General features: G+C 42.6%; 1 protein-coding gene across 2 annotated transcripts; it reads left to right on the top strand.

Moving 5' to 3' along the window:
• Window positions 1–9,364: 9,364 nt before the first annotated feature.
• LOC103647359 (mediator of RNA polymerase II transcription subunit 25) lies at window positions 9,365–23,207 on the top strand. 2 transcript variants are annotated; one of them, XM_008671901.3, is made up of 15 exons: window positions 9,365–9,662; window positions 13,458–13,488; window positions 13,589–13,652; window positions 13,741–13,871; window positions 16,022–16,231; window positions 16,330–16,395; window positions 16,884–17,094; window positions 18,221–18,282; window positions 18,364–19,158; window positions 20,371–20,424; window positions 20,875–20,903; window positions 21,156–21,224; window positions 21,315–21,399; window positions 22,068–22,154; window positions 22,228–23,207. In XM_008671901.3, exons 1-15 carry the CDS (start codon window positions 9,559–9,561, stop codon window positions 22,885–22,887), a joined length of 2,658 nt encoding a protein of 885 aa, XP_008670123.1. In that variant the 5' UTR covers window positions 9,365–9,558; the 3' UTR covers window positions 22,888–23,207. The 2 variants fall into 2 exon arrangements, with proteins under 2 accessions (XP_008670123.1, XP_008670124.1); XM_008671902.3 differs by having other exon boundaries at window positions 9,385–9,662; window positions 13,589–13,594; window positions 13,755–13,871.
• The last annotated feature ends 519 nt before the right edge of the window (window positions 23,208–23,726 follow it).

Here is a 23,726-nt window from a genome sequence, read left to right as displayed (position 1 = left end):
TGGATACTCGACAGCGGGTGCACAAACCACATGACAGGGGAGAAAAAGATGTTCTCCTCATATGAGAAAAACCAAGATCCCCAACGAGCTATCACATTCGGGGATGGAAATCAAGGTTTGGTCAAAGGATTGGGTAAAATTGCTATATCACATGACCATACTATTTCCAATGTTTTTCTTGTTAATTCATTAGATTACAATTTGCTTTCTGTTTCACAATTATGCCAAATGGGCTACAACTGTCTATTCACAGATGTAGGTGTCACTGTCTTTAGAAGAAGTGATGATTCAATAGCATTTAAGGGAGTGTTAGAGGGTCAGCTATACTTAGTAGATTTTGATAGAGCTGAACTCGACACTTGCTTAATTGCTAAGACTAACATGGGTTGGCTCTGGCACCGCCGACTAGCCCATGTTGGAATGAAGAATCTTCACAAGCTTCTAAAGGGAGAGCACATTTTAGGATTAACAAATGTTTATTTTGAGAAAGACAGGATTTGTAGCGCATGCTAGGCGGGGAAGCAAGTTGGAGCCCATCATCCACACAAGAACATCATGACGACCGACAGGCCGCTTGAGCTACTCCACATGGATCTATTCGGCCCGATTGCTTACATAAGCATCGGCGGGAGTAAGTATTGTCTTGTAATAGTGGATGATTATTCTCGCTTCACTTGGGTATTCTTTTTACAGGAAAAATCTCAAACCCAAGAGACCTTAAAAGGATTCTTGAGACGGGCTCAAAATGAGTTTGGCTTAAGGATCAAGAAAATAAGAAGCGACAACGGGACGGAGTTCAAGAACTCTCAAATCGAAGGCTTCCTTGAGGAGGAGGGCATCAAGCATGAGTTCTCCTCTCCCTACACGCCACAACAAAATGGTGTAGTGGAGAGGAATAATCGAACTCTATTGGACATGGCAAGGACCATGCTTGATGAGTACAAAACTTCGGATCGGTTTTGGGCCGAGGCGGTCAACACCGCTTGCTACGCCATCAACCGGTTATATCTTCACCGAATCCTCAAGAAGACATCATATGAACTCCTAACCGGTAAAAAGCCCAATATTTCTTATTTTAGAGTCTTTGGTAGCAAATGCTTTATTCTTGTTAAAAGAGGTAGAAAATCTAAATTTGCTCCTAAGACTGTAGAAGGCTTTTTACTTGGTTATGACTCAAACACAAGGGCATATAGAGTCTTTAACAAGTCCACTGGACTAGTTGAAGTCTCATATGACGTTGTGTTTGATGAGACTAACGGCTCTCAAGTAGAGCAAGTTGATCTTGATGAGATAGGTGAAGAACAGGCTCCATGCATAGCGCTAAGGAACATGTCTATTAGGGATGTGTGTCCTAAGGAATCCGAAGAGCCTCCACATGCACAAGATCAACCATCCTCCTCCACGCAAGCATCTCCACCAACCCATGATGAGGACAAGGCTCAAGTTGATGAAGGAGAGGATCAAAAGGATGAACCACCTCAAGATAACGGCAACAATCAAGGGGGAGATGCAAATTATGAAGACCAGGAGGATGAGCAACCAAGACCGCCACACCCAAGAGTCCACCAAGCAATCCAACGAGATCACCCCGTCGACACTATCCTCGGCGACATTCATAAGGGGGTAACTACTAGATCTCGTGTTGCACATTTTTGTGAGCATTACTCGTTTGTTTCCTCTATTGAGCCACACAGGGTAGAGGAAGCACTACAAGATTCGGATTGGGTGGTGGCAATGCAAGAGGAACTCAACAATTTCACAAGGAACGAGGTATGGCACTTAGTTCCACGTCCTAACCAAAATGTTGTAGGAACCAAATGGGTCTTCCGCAACAAGCAAGATGAGCATGGTGTGGTGACAAGGAACAAAGCTCGACTTGTGGCCAAAGGATACTCCCAAGTCGAAGGTTTGGATTTCGGTGAAACCTATGCACCCGTAGCTAGGCTTGAGTCAATTCGAATATTATTAGCCTATGCTACTTACCATGGCTTTAAGCTTTATCAAATGGACGTGAAAAGTGCTTTCCTCAATGGACCAATCAAGGAAGAGGTCTATGTTGAGCAACCTCCCGGCTTTGAAGACAGTGAGTACCCTAACCATGTTTATAGGCTCTCTAAGGCGCTTTATGGGCTCAAGCAAGCCCCAAGAGCATGGTATGAATGCCTTAGAGATTTCCTTATCGCTAATGGCTTCAAAGTCGGCAAGGCCGATCCTACTCTATTCACTAATGCCAAATTTATGTTGATGATATTATATTTGGGTCTACTAACGAATCTACATGTGAGGAATTTAGTAGGATCATGACACAGAAATTCGAGATGTCTATGATGGGGAGTTGAAGTATTTCTTAGGATTTCAAGTGAAGCAACTCCAAGAAGGCACCTTCATTTGTCAAACAAAGTACACTCAAGACATTCTAACCAAGTTTGGAATGAAGGATGCCAAGCCCATCAAAACTCCCATGGGAACAAATGGGCATCTCGACCTCGACACGGGAGGTAAGTCCGTGGATCAAAAGGTATACCGGTCGATGATTGGTTCATTGCTTTATTTGTGTGCATCTCGACCGGACATTATGCTTTCCGTTTGCATGTGTGCAAGATTCCAATCCGACCCTAAGGAATCCCACCTTACGGCCGTAAAACGAATCTTGAGATATTTGGCTTATACTCCTAAGTTTGGGCTTTGGTACCCTCGGGGATCCACATTTGATTTAATTGGTTATTCGGATGCCGATTGGGCGGGGTGCAAAATCAATAGAAAGAGCACATCGGGGACTTGCCAGTTCTTGGGAAGATCCTTGGTGTCTTGGGCTTCAAAGAAGCAAAATTCGGTCGCTCTTTCTACCGCCGAAGCCGAGTACATTGCCGCAGGTCATTGTTGCGCGCAATTGCTTTGGATGAGGCAAACCCTGCGGGACTATGGTTACAAATTAACCAAAGTCCCTTTGCTATGTGATAATGAGAGTGCAATCAAAATGGCCGACAATCCCATCGAGCATAGCCGCACTAAGCACATAGCCATTCGGTATCATTTTCTTAGGGATCACCAACAAAAGGGAGATATCGAGATTTCTTATATTAACACTAAAGATCAATTAGCCGATATCTTTACCAAGCCTCTTGATGAACAAACTTTTACCAAACTTAGGCATGAGCTCAATATTCTTGATTCGCGCAATTTCTTTTGCTAGATTGCACACGTAACTCATTTATATACCTTTGATCATATCTCTTTCATATGCTATGACTAATGTGTTTTTCAAGTCCATTTCACACCAAGTCATAGGTATATTGAAAGGGAATTGGAGTCTTCGGCAAAGACAAAGGCTTCCACTCCGTAACTCATCCTTCGCCGTTGCTCCAAGAAGAGGACCTTGTCTTTGGGGGAGAGAGTAAAAGCCCAAAGCAAAAGGACCGGACTTCGTCTTTGGTATAATCTTAACTCATTTACTTATGACCAAAGGGGAAGATAGTACTTCAATGGGCTCTAATGATTCCGTTTTTGGCGATTCATGCCAAAGGGGGAGAAAGTATGAGCCCAAAGCAAAAGGACCGCACCACCACCAATTTCAAAAACTTAGTGCTTTCCAAGAGTATTTATCAATTGGTATCCTATTGTATTCAAAAGGGGGAGAAAGTAGTATTTCAAAAATGATATATCAAAACCCTCTTGAATACTAAGAGGAGGATCTCCTTTAGGGGGAGTTTTGTTTAGTCAAAGGGAAAGCATTTGAAACAGGGGGAGAAAATTTCAAATCTCGAAAATGCTTTGCAAAATCCTATTCATTTACCTTTGACCATTTGCAAAAGAACTTTGAAAAGGATTTACAAAAGAGTTTGCAAAAACAAAACATGTGGTGCAAGCGTGGTCCAAAATGTTATATAAGAAAGAAACAATCCATGCATATCTTGTAAGTATTTATATTGGCTCAATTCCAAGCAACCTTTACACTTACATTATGCAAACTAGTTCAATTATGCACTTCTATATTTGCTTTGGTTTGTGTTGGCATCAATCACCAAAAAGGGGGAGATTGAAAGGGAATTAGGCTTACACCTAGTCCCTAATTAATTTTGGTGGTTGAATTGACCAACACAAATAATTGGACTAACTAGTTTGCCCAAGTGTATAGATTATACAGGTGTAAAAGGTTCACACTCAGCCAATAAAAAGACCAAGTTTTGGATTCAACAAAGGAGCAAAGGGGCAACCGAAGGCACCCCTGGTCTGGCGCACCGGACTGTCCGGTGTGCCACCGGACATGTCCGGTGCACCAGGGGGACTCAGACTCAAACTCGCCACCTTCGGGAATTTCCAGAGGCGACTCGGCTATAATTCACCGGACTGTCCGGTGTACACCGGACATGTCCGGTGCTCCAGGGAAGGTCGGCCTCAGGAACTCGCCAGCCTCGGGTTTTCTCACTCGCCGCTCAGCTATAATTCACCGGACTGTCCGGTGTGCACCGGACTGTCCGGTGTGCACCGGACTGTCCGGTGCAACCTCGGAGCAACGGCTACTTCGCGCCAACGGCTACCTGCAACTGCATTTAATGCGCGCGCAGCGCGCGCAGGAGTCAGAATCGCCCATGCTGGCACACCGGACAGCAAACAGTACATGTCCGGTGTGCACCAGACACCATGGCGGGCCCACAAGTCAGAAGTTCCAACGGTCAGAATCCAACGGCAGTGATGACGTGGCAGGGGGCACCGGACTGTCCGGTGTGCACCGGACTGTCCGGTGTGCACCGGACTGTCCGGTGCGCCATCGAACAGACAGCCTCCCAACGGCCACTTTTGGTAGTTGGGGCTATAAATACCCCAACCACCCCACCATTCATAGCATCCAAGTTTTCCACTTCTCAACCACTTACAAGAGCTAGGCATTCAATTCTAGACACACCCAAAGTGATCAAATCCTCTCCAATTCAACACAAAGCCCTAGTGACTAGTGAGAGTGATTTGCCGTGTTCATTTGAGCTCTTGCGCTTGGATTGCTTTCTCTCTTTCATTCTCTCTTGTGTTCAATACTCACTTGTAACCAAGGCAAGAGACACCAATTGTGTGGTGGTCCTTGCGGGGAGGTTTTGCTCCCGGTTGATTTGAGAAGAGAAAGCTCACTCGGTCGGAGGGACCGTTTGAGAGAGGGAAAGGGTTGAAAGAGACCCGGCCTTTGTGGCCTCCTCAACGGGGAGTAGGTTTGAGAGAACCGAACCTCGGTAAAACAAATCCACGTGTCTCACTTCATTATTCGCTTGCGATTTGTTTTGCGCCCTCTCTCGCGGACTCGTTTATATTTCTAACGCTAACCCGGCTTGTAGTTGTGTTTATATTTGTAAATTTCAGTTTCGCCCTATTCACCCCCCCTCTAGGCGACTTTCAGATGCATCAATTGAAAATTTTGATTTCTACAAGTTATATCATTTGACTTATATGTGCCAAAGTTAGGATTATAGATAATTTGCCCCTCTTGCTATCAAATCAAAGTGCATGTCTCCTACAAGTATTCAAAACTTGTATGCACACCTTTAGGGGGAGGTTACTCTATAATCTAACACTTTGAGACTAACACCTTTTCAAGTCTATTTCTTGTGATAGTCTCATTGTAAGGAAAATAAGGTCCCCGGAGAAAGACAACAATCTTCCACTGCAAAATCTCCAAGAACTCTCATGTCTCTCAAGCTCGCCATTGACTTTCAATTGGTATCTTTTGAGACTACATTAGTATCATTTACATGTCTTCTCCATTATTTGATTAGACTATATTTCATATCATATGCTTCCATGTTGCAAAAATGCATAAGTAGTTAACTCATATTCTGTTACCTATGCATAAGGGAAGTTAGTCTTTTCAAATCATGTCTTGCACCTTTAATTTTCACATGCTTTTTCCTAAGTAGAGGATCTCTATCATGGGGAGTATTTCTTCATCTCTAAAAAGGGGAGAAACCTCTTTCTAAAGAGAACACTCATTTAGGGGGAGTAATCATTTCAACTGGTATCATTCATATGGTTCAATTTAATAATCTTCTAGTGATATCATTTGATACAACTCTTGTTGGGGGGCAAGCTTTTATTTACTTCCTACATGCTTTTAATGTCTTCCTTTTCGGTGGTTGATGCTAAAGGGGGAGAAGTTTAGGGACCAAAGCAATGAAAACTATACCAAACACCAAACACTACCAATTTAAAATTTTATATCTACAAATGGTTTTTCCAGAGGTTTTGGTTATTTGGTCCATAAATAGGAAGTAAGTGAATTATGGAGTTAAGGGGAGGCTTAAGTCCATAATATCACTAAGTGGGGATAAAACATGCATCCTAGCAAGTAGATTGCATATTTTCATTTAAATGTTTGTTATATTTGCTTGCTTTGGTTGTGTTGTCATCAATCACCAAAAAGGGGGAGATTGTAAGGAAAAATGGACCCGGGCCATTTGGCTAAATGAGTTTTGGTGTTTGATGATTAACACAACCTGTGAACTAATGTGTTTGCTAGTGTTTATGTTTATAGTTCACAGGATGCGAAGAGGATTGGACTAAGACACTGAGGATGCAACACCTCAAATGAAGACATAAAAAGAGCTTAGAAGTCTAAGACTCAAGACCAAAGGAGCCCAAGAATAAAATACAGAAGACCTAGAAGATGGGCTGTCAGCTGGCGCACCGGTGGCACACAGTTGGCGCACCGGTGGCACACAGTTGGCTCACCGGTGGCACACAGTTGGCGCACCGGTGGCACACAGTTGGCTCACCGGTGGCACACAGTTGGCGCACAGGACAGCCAACAGAGTTTTCTGAGAGGAGACACCGGACATGCACTATTCACTGTCCGGTGCACATAACGGCTAGCTGTTAGAACTAGCCATTGGCTGCACACCGTTGGCACACAGTTGGCTCACCGGTGGCACACAGTTGGCTCACCGTTGGCACACTGTTGGTGCACCGGACTGTCCGGTGTTTCAGAACTAGCCGTTGGCTGCACAGCATTGGCGCACTGTTGGCGCACCGTTGGCGCACTGTTGGCACACAATTGGCGCACCGTTGGCTGACAGGACTGTCCGGTGTGTCAGAACTAGCCGTTGGCTGCACAGCGTTGGCGCACTGTTGGCGCACCGTTGGCTCACCGTTGGCGCACCGTTGGCTGACAGGACTGTCCGGTGTGCCATCCTTACAACAGTCTGCTTTCCAACGGCTAGTTGAGTTGGAGCCTATATATACTTCATCCAATCAGCCATTTGAAGGTGTGGGAGCCCAAGCAACATACCAAGGCATATTGTAGACATTTCCAAGTGCTCAAACACCCAAGTGCTTAATAGAATCACTCGGTGATTAGCGTAGGTGCTTTGCGAAGTGCTTAGGTTAGTTAGACCGCATTAGCGCTTGCTCTAGGTGAATCCTAGTTAGTTGAGTGAGTTTAGACAAACCACACAACCCCTCGGCTCTTGCGCGGGCCGTTGTAATTGTATCGAGTGGGGCGAGAGTCTTGCGAGACCGTGACAACCGTGTTTGTGTCACGGCCGCCACCGTGTACCGGAGGGAACGAGGCCCGCGGCGTTTCAGTCAGAAGTTCGATAGTGGAGACGGCGGGGAGCGTCCGAGAGGAGCCGGAAGCGGAGCACCACTTGCGTGTGGAGAAGGCCCGTGGCTCTCTACGGAGTTACTCGACCGAGGTGCTTGGCCCTCGCGTGGGCTTCCCTTTGCGTAGGGGCACCAACGAGGATTAGTCGGGACCTTGCGTGGTTCCGGATACCTCGGTAAAAATACCGGCGTCATCCACGAGAGTTTGCTTCTCTACTTTGCTCTTTAAGTTTCCGCATTTATATTAAGCATTTAAGTTTCAATCTTGTATTCATGCTTATATAGTGTAGATTGAAACTTAGACATTGCGATAGAGATAACAACACTTATACAAAACCTAGTTTGCACATTCTAGTTTGATTATTGGCATAGGATTTGCTCTAGGGATTTAATTATGGCCTAGTTTAGTAAAAGTTTTAGAAGTCCTAATTCACCCCCCTCTTAGGCGTCACCCGTTTCCTACACACCACTACCTCCACAGTTGTGGTCCTGTTCCCTTTCTACCCTTGCCAACATGCGATTTATAAGTAAAGTAGTTTTTACTAAAGTAACAATAAATTAAGAAATGTTTGCAACAATGGAGAACCACTTACTATAATTTAGTTGTAGATAAGAAATAAAGATAGAGTTAGACTAGTAGAATGATTGTGCATTGCAATGATATGCAAGAACAAACATTACACTTTATCTTAGCCAAAAGGACTAGAAAGATATGAGTTAAAAAGGAGCCCAACCCCCCCTTTTTTTATAGTTCGCTAGGTCCCTCTTTCACCTTTACCTAGCGAGGTGGTACGACGAGGGAGCGATGCGCTGTGTGCGGCGTCCTGTCGTGTTGGCCTTAGATGGATCTTGCGACCCATCTATAGGGTAACAACCCACAAATAGGGATTTGGGTGATTTTTACAGTCTATCTATCTATGGAGTAATGGCTCACTAGTAATCTATCTATAGGGTAACGACCCACCGATAAGGAAAGGGGAATAAACCTACGTGCTTCACGCGTGATACAAAATGACCATCGAAGTTGTTGCTTTATGTAGTAGAGATAGACGTAGATAAGACAACAGGTAGAGATAAAAATAAAACATAGAGGAGTATTTTTGAGGTCCACCGAAAACACACTAGGTCCACATGTCATATCTTCTTTACTGCTATAAAGCACCCATTTTCTTAGTTTCCACCAACGTTCCCTTTGTAAAAAAAGTCTATATATACTTCTTTCTAATCAAACCTATGATCCAAACATCAACTATAATGTCCATTAGTTTTCACGGTTATGCGAAAACAAAGTAAAATTATGCACAAGTGAGGGTTTAAACCTTGGTTATTAACTTCACATTTATGTCCACCTAATCAACAACATAATACCTATTTTTGTCTTTTATTAAAACAAACCCATATGTACACAAACTGTGTAGTTAGGGACTATTTGGTTCCTTTAGTCCAGGAACTAAAGTTTAGTCGTCGAGTGATTAAAGTTTAGTCTCTACTCTATTTGATTGCATGGACTAAAATTATTCATAACGCATTAAATAACTCCTAAGAAGAATAAAATGTCCCTTAACATTATTCCGCCATTAATACAACTGAAATAAATGAAGGACAAAAGATGAAATTAATATGTTTTAGTTCTTTTTAGTCACCTCTTTAGGACCAGAGACTAAAATAATTTAATATTTATTTTAGTTCAACCGTTTTGACTATTTAGAAACTTAATGAGACTAAAATTAAGAACTAATCTATAGTCCATCAAACAAAACTAGGCCTTAATATGGATGGGCCTCTTGAGCGATTGACCGATGGGCCTTTTTGCCTTGTATAAATCCAACCCGTCTTCCTCGTCTTCGTTAGCGTCGCCGTTTCGGTCTCCGGAAAGGAAAGCAAAAGAGAAGGAGGGGGCGAGAGAAGAAACTGATTTTTGGCGAGGCCAAGCCGGGGGTGGGATTACCGGGAGCACGCTGACTGGGATCACGGCGGATGGCGGCGGCGGATAGGCAGTTGGTAGTTGCCGTCGAGGGGACCGCGGCGCTGGGGCCCTACTGGTCCACCATTGTGGCGGAGTACGTCGAGAAGATCGTGAGGTACGTCCGGGCCCCTGGCCCCCTATTCTCTTCTGTTCCGTTCCCGGTGGCCGGTACTGCTCTTCCCTTTCAGGTTGTAGTGAGCGAGAGAAGGGGAACTTGCCAACTTGGATATGGGAGAAGTGGTTCTGGGGAAATTTCTTCTTGCCTCTTCGTTAGGGTTTAGAGGGAGGACCAGACTCGCAGGAAGTTTGATTGTCGAGGCTGGGGGTGGAAGAGAGAATGCCTGTTGACATGTAGTAGAGAAGGATTTTAAACATTAGCTTAGTGTTGGATTATTTGATGTTCCTGATTGGGTTTGGTGATCATTACTCACCGGGAAGAAGCGAAGGACCTCTTCGCTGTTAGTGATTTGTATGATGGAAGGGCATATAGTTCCTATATATTGCCTAATTGGTGATCAGGCAGGCTACGGGAGTAAGCGACAGTTAAGAACTGCCACTGGAAGCTTGTTGGATGAGCTTGCCAGTTTTTGGAACTGTGCTCATGGAGGTAGTCAGTTCGAAGTTGATGTTTTAGGTAACTCATTGTTGTAGATGTCTTCTCGCCTATTTTATCTATCTGTATCATGGCTTCGATCTTCTGTCTTATCACAACAGTACATAAGTATATTTGTTTTTCTCGAACACACAGGAGACTGCACATCTTTTTATAAATTAGGGAAACGAAACAAAACAAAAGGGTTTGCAAAGCAGAGAACCTGCTAAAAAAACACAAGACCAAAGAGCTAGTTAGCAATGGAACCGGCCACATTCAAGACCCTAGCTAGGTCTATGGATCTCAGAGCCTTAGCACCAGCCATAACCCAACAAACTGATTCATCAAGGAAGCTCCTTTGAAGCCTTCCCAATGAAGGGGAATCCCCATCAAAGACCACCTTGTTACGGTCAAGCCATATACACCACGCCCCTAAGATGATGACACCATTAAGCCCCCTTTTTTGCTTTTGTGCACACTAAGCTCCACCTGTTTCCACCACTCTGCGAAGGAAGGAACATCAACAGTCGGAGTGAGGTGAACCAATCCAAATGGGAATAATAAACTGTGCCGGAACTGACAGACAAAGATATAAGTGATGAGAAGGTGCTGGATTGTTTCTGGCCCTTGATCGCAAAATGGGCAAACAACCGGGTGTGGTAATTCTCTCTTTTTTAATCTGTCAGCAGCCCAACACCTATTCTTCTTAGCCAACCAAAGAAAGAATTTACATTTTGGTGGATCCTAGGTTTTCCAAAGTCTTTTCCATGGTTCAAAAGTAGCTGATCCTGCAAACAAGATTCGATAACATGATTTTGAGGAGAATTTTCCTGAAGCATCATGCCTCCATCTATGTTGATCGATATCCTGTGATAATTCAACCTCCCTCAAAGAATCCCAAAGCAGCAAATATTTTGTAGACCCAACAGAGAAAGATGAGTCCTGATATCATTGACCCACCGGAAGTTATCAAGGGCCTGAGCTACGGTTGTAGAAGATAGAGCTCATTTACCCACCTTGGCGACCACATCTAGGACAATGTCCCTGACCGCAGCCCCATTCAACCAATTACTAGTCTAGAAAAGAGCGCTGGCCCCATTCCCAATAATAGATATCATAGAATCTGCAAACAAATCTTTGACATGCTGCTGCACAGGTAGGTTAAGACCCTGCCATGTATCAATTCTTTCTAGCCATAACCACTTTGCTTGCAATGCCCAACTCTTAAACTGTAGGTTTGGGATCCCTAGACCCCCAAGGTAGATAGGCTCTGTAACCGTTTCCCAAGAGACCAGGCAACTGCCTCCATTAACCTCCTTCCTTCCTTTCCAAATAAACCCCCTTCTAATTTTGTCGATTTCCTTAAACACCCATTTGGGAATATTCATTGCAATGAGAAGGTAGATTGCACAAACCGCACAAGAGTTGTCCTACCAGCAAGGTTAAGAAGGCGTGGTTTCCAATTTGGTAGTCGCTCTGCAATCATATCTACCCATAGCATAAGTCACATCTTCTTAGTTCTTTATCTGAAATTGGAAGCCCCAAGTAAGTGCAAGGAAAGGTAGCCGATGTACAGTTAAGAATGCTGTGGCCTTGCTGAATAGATGACACATCACAACTTATAGGAATGGCACAACTTTTATGCATATTAGCAACCAGACCAGATGCTGCACCAAAGCAATCCAAAGTGTAGAACCAGACATAGTTCATCTATTCCAAGTTTTACCCCTATTTGATTGGTTTTTGAGCTGTTTCTGACTTAGAATCTAAATTGTTGCACTTATGAACCCGTGAATCAAAGACTAGGCAAGCTAGTTAGTCCATATGGTTGTGATGGTCATCAAGCACCAACATCAATTAGAGAAAATGGTAAAGGCCATTTCCCTTTTAGGATCAGGGAGAACCACCTTTCTCCGGGAATAAACGTTAAAGCAAGGAGGTTTAACTTTGAACCTGTCATCAAGGGGGGGGGGTCAGACCATCTAAATGCAGAGAGGTTCCAATCTCAGAACCAGAAGCATTCAAATCTAAGGGCTTCGCCATCCCCATGCAATTCCTTGCATATTTGATTTGAAGTTCATTGACTTAACCAAATTAACTCTTGAAAGTTCCTCCCCACTGATTTGGTCAACTGCGGCACCCGAATCAATCTCTGGAGAAAGGATGGGCGCATGAGATGCTTCGGAAACAAGACCCACAGGGATCGAGGGCACAAGATTAAAGAACTTCAATAACGAAGAGATCGCAATTAAGGACTAGGTAGCTATCACAGGGCCATCTGGAAGAGGGAAACCCAAGGTGGCAGGAACTGAAGCGTTCTCTTGAGACATTTGAATTGAAGACCCTGTTGAAGGCGCTGTCAGCTCGGGAACGAGGCACAAGCCGCTAGGACTGAGTATTACCGGTCTATGGTCCTAAGGAGCTGTCAGGAGTAAGTATTGCCGATCTAGGAGTGGACGGGGTGTTACACCCGATCACCTTCACAGGCCTGCTCGACACCTATGGAAGAACTGGCACTTGATCATCCTAACGACCCAATCGTGTTGCAAACTGAGGCCGCCACAGGGAGGGAAGGTCGGACGATAGGCCACCACACTAGGGATCGCTGGACTGGACGACGCCTCCCATCGGTGCGGGCACACGTAAATACGGTGCCCAGGAAGCCGACAGTGGAAGCACCTCACTGGGCGACGACACACATCAACACGATGGGATGGGGACAAGCAATTGAAACACTTCCCACGCAAGTTGATAGGCTATGCTCTGGGAGGAGTTGAAAAGAGGGGGCGTTGGCGAAGAGATCGTCAACCCACAACCTTCATCATCCTTCGCAACAGGAGGACCGGAGGAGACAAGCACCTCTTGAACGTGCGGCGAGGTTGGAGAGGAGAAGGAACAAGATCCACGTCGTCACACCAGCGTTGAGCTTTAGAGCGGCCAACAGGACGAGGGGCCAGAGAGGAAGAGGGAGAAGGGGAGATCCCCGACGCAGGGTAGAGGTTGGCTGTGGCCGCCGGACTTGGGGTAAGTACTGACGTGAGGCTGTTGGAGGTAGGGGCGCTAGGGGGGAGGGGAGGAAAGGCTTAGGCGTGTCATGCCACAACAATCCTCAACGATGTACAATAATCTAAATATATTTGTAAATTTGTTTGTTTTTAAAGAAAATCGTCTGATTAGCATGCTAGCAATCTTGGTCAATGGTTTGAACTCCAGTTCCAATACCACTTTCGTAATTCATTTTTCACGCGATTGTGCTATGCAAATGCATCATTTTAATTTTTGGTAACTGATTCATGGTGAAAATTAAAACTTGTGCAGGAGCTTTTGTGCAAGTGAACTGCCAGGCCAGGTAATTCTGTCCTAATGATCCATTTAGTATCTGAGCTCTCAGTTTGCACATGATATTCCACTAATTGTGTCAATGCATAACCCGAACTTCCTTTTTGCAGAAGCTTGTGGGTACTCCGCCTGAACTTGCATTAGTTGTTTTTCATACCCATGGACCTTACAGTGGTATGCGTTTATATTGTTCATGTCCATGACCATATCAGTTCTTATGAACTCTACGAAATAGGTAATTTGTGAACATTTTGCAATTCAGCTTTTGATGTGCAGCGAAGTGGATGGACAAAAGATGTCGATGCTTTCCTATCATGGTTATCTGGAATATTGTTCAGTGGTGGAGGATTCAGTGAAGCTTCTACTTGTGAAGGTCTTGCTGAAGCATTGAAGGTATTAACAAGTTAATGTTGTTTGGATTTTTTTTTTCAGATGATGAGTTCTTCGTGGCCAAAAGTTACCAGTTAAAAGATTTTGTTTCACCTTTCAAGATCTCAACATTTTTCATATTTTGAATTTTGTTGTTGTGAGAGCATGATGTCGACATCGTGCTTTGTTTTGCCATTTTTCCTACTATCGTCTATTCCATTGGTTTGTTTTGTTGTTAACCAGTTCTCTATGTAAAAAGTTGTTTTATAGTTCGACCCGGTAGCAAACATCTATTTGTATCTATACTTGCATTTGAAAATACACCCCATATTTTCTTATATTGTTGTTTAATTACTTTTCATAGCTGGTAAATTACTCTGCACGTACATGATAATTGTTCCAATATATGCCACAATGTGATTTGCCAAGCTATGGTTTGACTGACAAAATGTGAACATTTTGTTCGCATCATTTTGAATTCTGGCCAGTTAGTAAAACACCTTGATCAAAAGCTCTGCCTTTCTTTGTCCCATAATCTATAGAGTATGCATAAGTAATCATCACTTATTATCATTTACCAATAACCTATTGGTAGGATTGCCCCCACTACGGAGGTTGTATGAATGGCTAATGGTTGGAGGGTTGGAGGAAGAAGGGTGAGAGGACGTCGTGCTGATGCCTGGCCTAGGGTTCAGGCGCAGCAATGGATTTGATGGGTGGTGGTGGGAGGTGGCCATCGGCCGCTGTCATGGCCGGTGGGTGTCCGCCATATCCAGGCATGCCGTGGGGCAGTCTGGTGGCGGTGCCATGGCCGATGTTCCTAGGGTGGATTCAACCACGGCAATGCGGGAGGACATGGAGGCCATCTGCGTGGCGAAGAGCCCCAGTTGGCGCTGGACTTCGGCAAGGGCGGTGGTGATCGCTGCCAACTCCGACGGCTGGAGGGCGACGGAAGCTGCAGTCTCAGCTTCATCAGATCCTGGCATATCTGATACCAGGTTGGTAGGATTGCCCCGGCTACGGAGGTTGTATGAGTGGCTAATGGTTGGAGGAAGAAGGGTGAGAGGATGCCGTGCTGACGCCTGGCCTAGGGTTCAGGTGCAACAATGGATTTGAGAACAGCAGGGAGGCAAGACTCAATCTCTTTCTTTGATTGATCTTTCCTGATTACAGACTAGAGGCATAGAGGGCTTATATACTGCCCGACCTAACAAGACTTCCTCCTTTTAAGGGGATCTAAACAAACTACCTTTATTTAAGGAAAATCTAAACAACTCTAGCTATCTTATCTGAGTACTTATCTGCTCAGCCTAGCTTATCTTCCCCTGGCTGCTTAGGTCGGCGCCCATATACTTTTCCAGTCATAACACCTATGTAAATTGCTAATTTCCCAGATAATAAGGATGCAATGAAATATAAGTATGATAATGATGGTCTGCGTGTTAGTTTCCTTGCATCATTTTTGGGCATCAGTCCATTTTGCTCACGATGGTGAAGCTTACACGTTAGAAAAAACTTGAAAAAACTTTGGTGATATGGTGTTCATCTTTCTTTTCTTTGAACATTAAACTATTGGCTATTTCACTTAGGCCCCGTTTGTTTCCTTTCATTTTGAGGAATTGGAATCTAACTAATGGAGTAGGCTATAAATTTACATGTTAGAAAAAGTTGAAAAAACTTTGGTGATATGGTGTTCATCTTTCTTTTCTTTGAACATTAAACAATTGGCTATTTCACTTAGGCCCCGTTTGTTTCCTTTCATTTTGAGGAATTGGAATCTAAATAATGGAGTATGCTATTTTTTAAGAACGTGACATTTCACAACTCTTCAAAGTTTATATATAAGCCTATCTCAAATTCATGGGGTGAGAGATAGAAATTAATTCTATAGATTTAAATGCTACTTTTCTAATGTACTGCTTATAGCACACTCTTCTACTTGCTTCTCTATAGCATAAGTATCTATAACTATCTCTCTCATATGATTTAGGATAATATATAAATATATTACATATACAAATATATTAACTTAATTAGTTTGTGTCTAAATTATGATTATTAGAATTGAATTCAATTCCAATGAAACAAACGGGCTTATAGTTATTGTTCCTAATGTAAGCTGCTGCGCACAATTTTTTATTGTTTGTCATGGCGGTCATTTTCTACGCAACTAGATACTTCAAGGCAATCCTAATACAACCCAAGGTCATCAAAACCATGAAGCACAAAAGCATTGCATACTTGTCGCTGCAAGTAATCCTTATCCTCTGCCAACACCTGTATACTGTCTTCCTACTCAAAGTACTGATCACAAAGAGAACATTGAGACATCAAAAGAACCTTCAATTGCTGATGCTGAGACCGTTGCAAAGTCATTTGCTCAGGTGCTGCATAAATTCTGCCATAGCTTGTTATTGTTTTCCGGTGTCTCAACGCAACATTTGTAGCATTTGGTTGATCCTATTTCATATTTTGGATGCAGTGCTCTGTCTCATTGTCAGTGATATCTCCAAAACAGCTTCCAACATTAAAGGCAATATACAATGCGGTAATATTATGTCACTTGTATTAGAATGGACCTTCTATTCCTTATCTGTGCTTCGTTTAGTTCTTCCATTACTCTATTGATGGTCAAACTTTAGTAACTTTTTACTCCATGGATTCTTGGATTGTACTTTCAACCTGACCTCTCACTTTTGCTTCATGGCCATGGAAAAGAGTGGTTAATACTTTTTTTTGGCAACATTTATTATATGCACATACCTATAGCACAAATATTGTCGCAAAAACCAAAAATGGGATCAACTAGTATGTCAAACATAAGCTTTTGTGACAGATATAATACAGCAGAGGTGGCATTAAATTCATAGTATATTACTAGCTAAAATTGTAAGTGACGACCTTGCACCATCACTGATTTCCCCAGTTGGCGTTGATTATCCTTTTTACCTTATGCGCTACAAATTATAAACCTTATAAGGCCTTCAACAATTATGATTAACATGCACATAACACTAACTCCACACTCTGCTGCAGGGCAAGCGAAATCTTCGGGCTGCTGATCCATCAGTCGACCATGCGAAAAATCCACACTTCCTTGTTTTGCTCTCTGAGAATTTCATGGAGGCACGGACTGCTCTTAGTCGCCCTTTACATGGAAACTTGGCTCCAAATCAAACCATAACGAAGATGGACACGGCACCTGCAGTGACTATGCCAGGACCAACATCAAATGGCAACTCCTCAGGTTGAGAAAATGTTAATGTCGGACAGCACAATTTTTCTATAAGATTGGTTCCTGGTTCTGCTGTCTGTAGAAAGAAAATGTTTTTAATGTGATGTCTGCGCATGGTGATGTAGGGAAAACTTGTAAAAGAGGTTAAGGCGTTCACACTTAGTTTAGTGAGAATTGGTTTATCAAATAATTCCAATTTGACTCAAGGAAAAATTAAATAAGTCAATTTATTCTGGAAATTACCCTTCGGTCTGCATGCCTAACATATGACAGAAAAAGTAATGGCTAATATATTCTTGGGATGGCTAACTATTTCATAGCAGGCATAGATTTGCATATGCTATTCCATTATCTATTTTTTCATAAGGTGTACCTTTGTGTTGTGAAGCATTGTGCTTATGATGCTTTATACTAGCGAGAACACATAAGATATTTGGATTACTTTTGGCTCTGTTGAGGTTTGATTGTTTGTTGTGCACTGAAATGTTCTACCTTCAGTTTGCTGAATTGAAATATTTTCTATCCTATGATTACAAAATTGAGCATACTAACATTGGAGTCATGCTATATATATCTTGTCGCTTGTATCAGTGGATGCCCATATGTTCTCCTGTCAGTGTGGATGAATGTTTTGCTCAAATACCATTTGAATATGACAGATGACCAAGTACCCTGAAGTTTTTAATTGGCAAGCTGTCCACAGCTAATTGTTTGCGCTATTTAGAGTCCCAAGACGTTGGTCTATCATTTGTTTTTGTGTTATTTAGTCGCAAGATGTTGGTAAGTCATTTGTTTAAATCAACCAAAATTTATCATAGTTAACAGTGATTGATATATTGTGAGGCTTTACACTCATTAACTTAAACGTATCTGCATAAATATGCAGTACTCCGGTACATCAGTTCTTGTTAAGTGGCCACAACATTTGTTCGTGGAATAAATTTGTAGTAGTCTAAAGTTGCTATGTGTCATAGAACACTTGTTAGTCACATTTCCCACTTTCAAAAGTTCATCTGTAATCTTTAAATAATGCTGTTATGATAAGTTGATTCATCTAATATTGTAGTTTGCTTTTGCCTGTTTATCCATGTTATTGCCTACGTTGACATGATGACTAATTCCATTTGAACATTTCTAGTGAATGCAATGGCAGGCCGTCAACCAATTGTTGGAGGTATTTCTACCACATCTGTTAAAGTGGTAAGCTGCACTATTCTTGGAATTTGTCTGTTCTTTTTTTCCATTCTAATAATAATACCTTTACAATTTTTATTTTTATAGGAGCCAACAACCATGCCACCGATAGTTTCTGCACCTGCTTTCTCGCATGTAACGCCTATTTCAAATGTGGCTTCACAAGGAATATCAGCACTGCAAACCTCATCACCTTCTCTTATTTCACAAGAAGCAAATATGGGAAATGATAATGTACAAGAACACAAGCCTATAATAAACCCAGTTCAACAACCGATTCGGCCTGGTGGTCATGGCAGCCTCCTCAACAATCTGTCACAGGTTCGGTTGATGAACTCAACTTCTTTAGGAGGAGGAGCTACCTCGATGGGACTGCCTAACATGGGAGCAACACCAATACAAGTCCACATGTCAAACATGATATCAAGCGGCATGACATCAACACCCTCTGTCATCTCCTCTATGTCTGGACCTGGACAACCTATTAGTACTCAACAGATGGTACAGAGCACAGCTCTTGGTTCGTTTGGCTCAAACACTCCTACTGTTACAGGCAATTCAACTATTGCTGTATCATCCTCTTTGACTAACAACCAAAGCAGCATGGGCATGGGTCAATCTGTGCAATCTGTGGCACAGGGAGGCTTGGTGTCTGGTTCACAATTAGGACAAGGTGGAATTGTTGCAAACCAAAATGTGATGAGCACCCTTGGACCTACAGCTATCTCTTCAACGCCTGCGATGATGCCGACACCTGGGATGGTCCCACAGACAGGAGTCAATTCCTTAGGTGTGAATAACAATTCTGCTATGAATATGCCTATTACGCAGCAGCATGCCAATGCCCAACAGCCGCCACCAAAGTACGTCAAAATTTGGGAGGTAAAGGTTTCCTTGTCTTTTAGCATTTACATATACATAGACAGCATCCCACCTCTCCAGTATAACATAGAAATGAGTTGCTTGAAATAAATGGTAAGCACGGTGCAGAGAAGATGACTAATAGGCAATGTTAGCAAGTCGTCTAGCCGATCCTAGCCGCCATGGGGCTGACTAGGTGAGTTGTCGCGATTAGTCGTCGACCAGGGCGAGTAGTCGCAATTAGTTGTCGATCAAGGCGACTAGTTGGCCATAGTTGTCCCCTATTCATCCTATCCTATATATATATCAGGATTAATATACCAAATATATACTTATATACTATATGTTCGAGAGTACAAATCAAGCATGAAGATAACTCTAGGGTGATAGCTGCACGCAGGGTTTCAAATTGGACAGGAAAACACGAGCAAGCCATCCTAGATGCAACCCATGTCCTAAGTTGCTCATCAATTCCAGTTATCCACCTCCTAGTTGTCTAACTAATCAGACGACCAGAAAACTAATCAGCCTAATCGAGTTGTAGCCCCTAGTCGAGTCCAGGATACCAACTAGGACGACTAATCACGATTAACTGGATGACTTGATAACACTGCTAATTGGAGCCTTAGGCCCTGCTGTGGCTATGATACTGTAGTGCAAAAATTGGGAGTTATGTTGCATACAATCTTGTTTGTTGGCCAGAGATTTTCAACAACTGATGTGTCAGGGTCTAAGGAGGCCCACGGAGGGGCTGCGACAGCAGCAACCATGGGCCCTCCAAGGGGATTATATAAGGATAGTTAGAGATAATATTAGAAGATTAGTTGAGATTATTTAGGAGATTAGTTGAGATTATCTAGGAAGGTTATTAGTTAGTAGTTTGTTGAGAGTTTTTAGGAGAGTTTTAAGGAGATAAGGATCTCTAGCTAGATAGGGGCGGCCAGCCGGTCTATTTATGTAATCAATGGATGAGAAATAAAGCAGACAAGAATTAGAAGGGAGAAACCCTCTTCTTGCTCGGCCGTGGGTAGACGCCCCCGGCCGACGTTCCTGCCCATCGACACCCCTCCTGCTTTTCAACTAATCTCCTAAATAATCTCAACTAATCTTCTAATATTATCTCTAACTATTCTTATCTAATCCCCTTGGAGGGCCCATGGTTGCTGCTGCCGCAGCTCCTCCGTGGGCCTCCTTAGACCCTGACATGATGTTTGCCATTTATCTGTATTTCAGGGAACTTTATCTGGCCAAAGGCAAGGACAGCCTGTAATAATTTGTAAACTCGAAGTAAGTCTTTGTTTTGCATTATTGGTCTCCAAAAAAATATAGTATATTGTAAGAAATTATAAAAGTTTCTAGTAGTTTTTTGTTCTGCAGCATTACTTAGCAGAAATAATGGTTCCTGAGTTCCTGAGATATGATGACACTTCTATGCTCTTTGTAGATCTGTATGAACAACACTTCTATGCTCGTTCAACTAAGTTTTGTGATATCTTTGACCCATCTTTTTGCTAAGACTGGAAATAAACTAGTTTTGAATAAACTTCTGAAGTTGTAATCGTGTTTTTTTAAACTTCAGGTAGAGAGAATTTAACCCCTTTAGAAATGGACTGTATCAATTGCTGCGGATGCCCATTTTGAGCCATAGTTTGTTATCACCTTCAAAGCTGGAGTCTTACTTGTGCAGCTCTTTCGCTTTTTTGTTTTGACATTTCTCACTTTAACAATGTCTGACAGGGTTATAGGAGTGGAACAGCGTCTGAAACGTAAGTGTCTGATTTTTTGCAATAAACCTTACATTTTCTTGAATCTCTGTTATACAGTGTTTTCTGTTGATTACTATGATTGAGGTAAGTATTTCTTGTTAGTTGATGTTATGTTGTCGTTGTCCTTGTCTTGAAAGAAATGATACTAGAAATTTTCATTGGGTATGTTTAACAATGGAACCTTTTTGTGGTACTTTCGAATTATGCATCTAGACTTAGTAGGAAACTGAAAGCCGTACTTTCTGCATGCAGACTTGCAGCGGACTGGCCAGAAACAATGCAGATTGTTCGCCTCATAGCCCAGGAGCATATGAACAACAAGTTTGTTACTCATTCTTTTCAATGCCAACTTGTTGCATCATTTTCTTGTAAATGTGCTGTGAATGACATATTTACTTGGTTATTCTGCAGACAATATGTTGGCAAGGCAGACTTTCTAGTTTTTCGGACTTTAAATCACCATGGGTTTCTTGTACAACTACAAGAGAAGAAGCTGGTCAGTGCCTGAGTCTATTTCTTTTTAGTCTCTACTGTATTTAAGTGGGAAAATCGTTGTGCATTGGGTCTCCCTCAGCGCGGCGCAGCGCTCTCCCACGGGAAAAAAAATAAGAAAAAAGAGAGCATACTAGCGCTCGAACCGTGGCCCTCTTCTATAGATATTCTAAATATTGTGTTACACAGAGGATAAATATTGTAAATATATATACATACTAATACATTTAAATTTAAAAAAATATAATCATGCCACGTCGGACCGGGCCGGCACTATAGACTGAGACGGTGGCTCAGGCACGACATGGTTCTCAGGTCGGGCCGCGGTACTGTTAAATGGGCCGTGCCTTGGGTCAGTCTGCTAGACACGACCTATTTGGCTATCTATAGTACAATACCTTCTTTCTCACTATCTCTGATCTCGTGAGCGTGGAAAAAAGCGAGAGAAAAAACTTCATCTCATCTCACCACACATCCGGTTTAGACCGTGTTTGAATAAATATCTTATTTAAATAAGATTTATCTTTATGATATATAAAAACCGTAGCAACGCACGGACAACTAACCAGTAATTTTGTTATTTTGCTGCGGTTCATCTACTGTCGTTTCATACACTTAGTTTTCTGTCAGTTACTTTATACAGTTCTAATATCCAATTGGTCCTGGTTTCAGTGTGCTGTGATACAGTTACCATCGCAAACTCTGTTGCTGTCGATGGCTGACAAAGCAGGTCGTTTGATTGGCATGCTCTTCCCTGGGGTAATCTTGATTGTAGTTAAATTAATTAATGTTCTGCATAATTATCTGCATTTACTAAATGACCTTTTCCCAGGACATGGTGGTGTTCAAACCGCAGGCCTCAACTCAGCAGACACCAATGCAGCAACAGCAGCTACAGCAATTTCAACAGCAGCAGCAGCAGCTGCAACAACACATGCATATGCAGCCGCAAGGCCTCCCACTTCAGCAATCACAGATGCAACTCCAGCAACAGCAGCCGCAGATGCAACCGATGCAGCAGCAGCAACCTTCGCAGATGCAGCAGCAGATGCAATCGATGCAGCAGCAGATGCAGCCAATGCAGCAGCAAATGCAGCATCAACAGCAACAGATGCAGCATCAACAGCAACAGATGCAGCAAATGCAGCAGCAGCAGCAGCAACAACAACAACAACAACAACAGATACAGCCTCAGCAGCAACAGATGCAGCAAATGCAGCAGCAGCAGCAGCAACAGATGCAGCCTCAACAGCAACAGATGCAGCAAATGCAGCAGCAGCAGCAACAGATGCAGCCTCAACAGCAACAGATGCAGCAAATGCAGCAGCAGCAGCAACAGATGCAGCCTCAACAGCAGCAGCAACCCCAGATGGTGGGTACAGGAATGGGGCAGCAGTTCATGCAGGGGCACAATCGGGCAGTGCAGATGATGCAAGGGAAGATTACGCCACAGGGGCCGGGCAGCATGCCTGGGGGAGGCTTCCTACCTTAAGCACCTTTTATCAGCAGGCATCAGATGAATTGAGGGTTTACACTGACCCAAGTGTTGAGATGTCAACTTCATTTGACAGGGTTAGGGAATAGTCACTCGGGGAGTGTTGCTAAAACTTAATCTGAAAACTTAAGCATCCCTGTCACCGATAGGTAAATGCCAGATGTCCATGCATAGGTGCATACTTTATGATATGGTGGTGTACTCGTAATCTTGAGTGACTTTATGGCATTGTTGTACTAGCCGTAAACTATTAGGTATAACAGAATTATTATTTAAACTACAGTAAAATAAGTGACCTGTGTTGTTTAGGGTTTAAATGGTACGTTAAATAGGTAGTTGAATCATTTAAGCAGTTTAAACTGTCTAAACGATTTACATTGAATCGAGCTAAACATGATTAAATAAGCTAAACAACCATTTAATTCATACTTTATTCAATATTAGCATGATTAAATAAGCTAAACAATCATTTAATTCGTCGTTTAGTCAATATTAGCAAAATTGTTTGTTGCAATAGGAATGTAAGTAAAATAGACTGATGCATAAATTTTAGTATTTGATGATTAACATAATCATTTGAACTAATATTGCTTGCTAGTATTTTAAGTAACATTATTTATTAGTATTTATAGATATAGTTTAAAGGATGCAAAGTGTATTTGAATGAAGATAAATTGGTGGTATAAATGATCAAAACCTCAAGCAAGACATTGAAAAACGTGTTGAAGACCTTTTATAAGAATATGTAGATGCATCCGAATTGAACACAAAGATCATAAAAAACTAAGAGAACACTTTGAGCATATATTGGACTATAACTAACCCTAGCTGGCACA

The sequence above is a fragment of the Zea mays genome, chromosome 2 (genome assembly GCF_902167145.1).
Source record: "Zea mays cultivar B73 chromosome 2, Zm-B73-REFERENCE-NAM-5.0, whole genome shotgun sequence".
NCBI classification, from domain to species: domain Eukaryota; kingdom Viridiplantae; phylum Streptophyta; class Magnoliopsida; order Poales; family Poaceae; genus Zea; species Zea mays.
Note: the sequence above shows the minus strand (reverse complement) of the source record. Positions and strands in the feature narration are given on the sequence as shown.

What these genes read in the sequence shown, in the direction of transcription:
- LOC103647359 (XM_008671901.3), top strand. Translation starts at nt 9,559, where the DNA reads ATGGCGGCGGCGGATAGGCAGTTGGTAGTTGCCGTCGAGGGGACCGCG. An exon ending in TAAAGGCAATATACAATGCG is followed by an intron (nt 16,396 to 16,883) that starts GTAATATTATGT and finishes ACTCTGCTGCAG; the next exon opens with GGCAAGCGAAATCTTCGGGC. An exon ending in TTGGCATGCTCTTCCCTGGG is followed by an intron (nt 22,155 to 22,227) that starts GTAATCTTGATT and finishes ACCTTTTCCCAG; the next exon opens with GACATGGTGGTGTTCAAACC.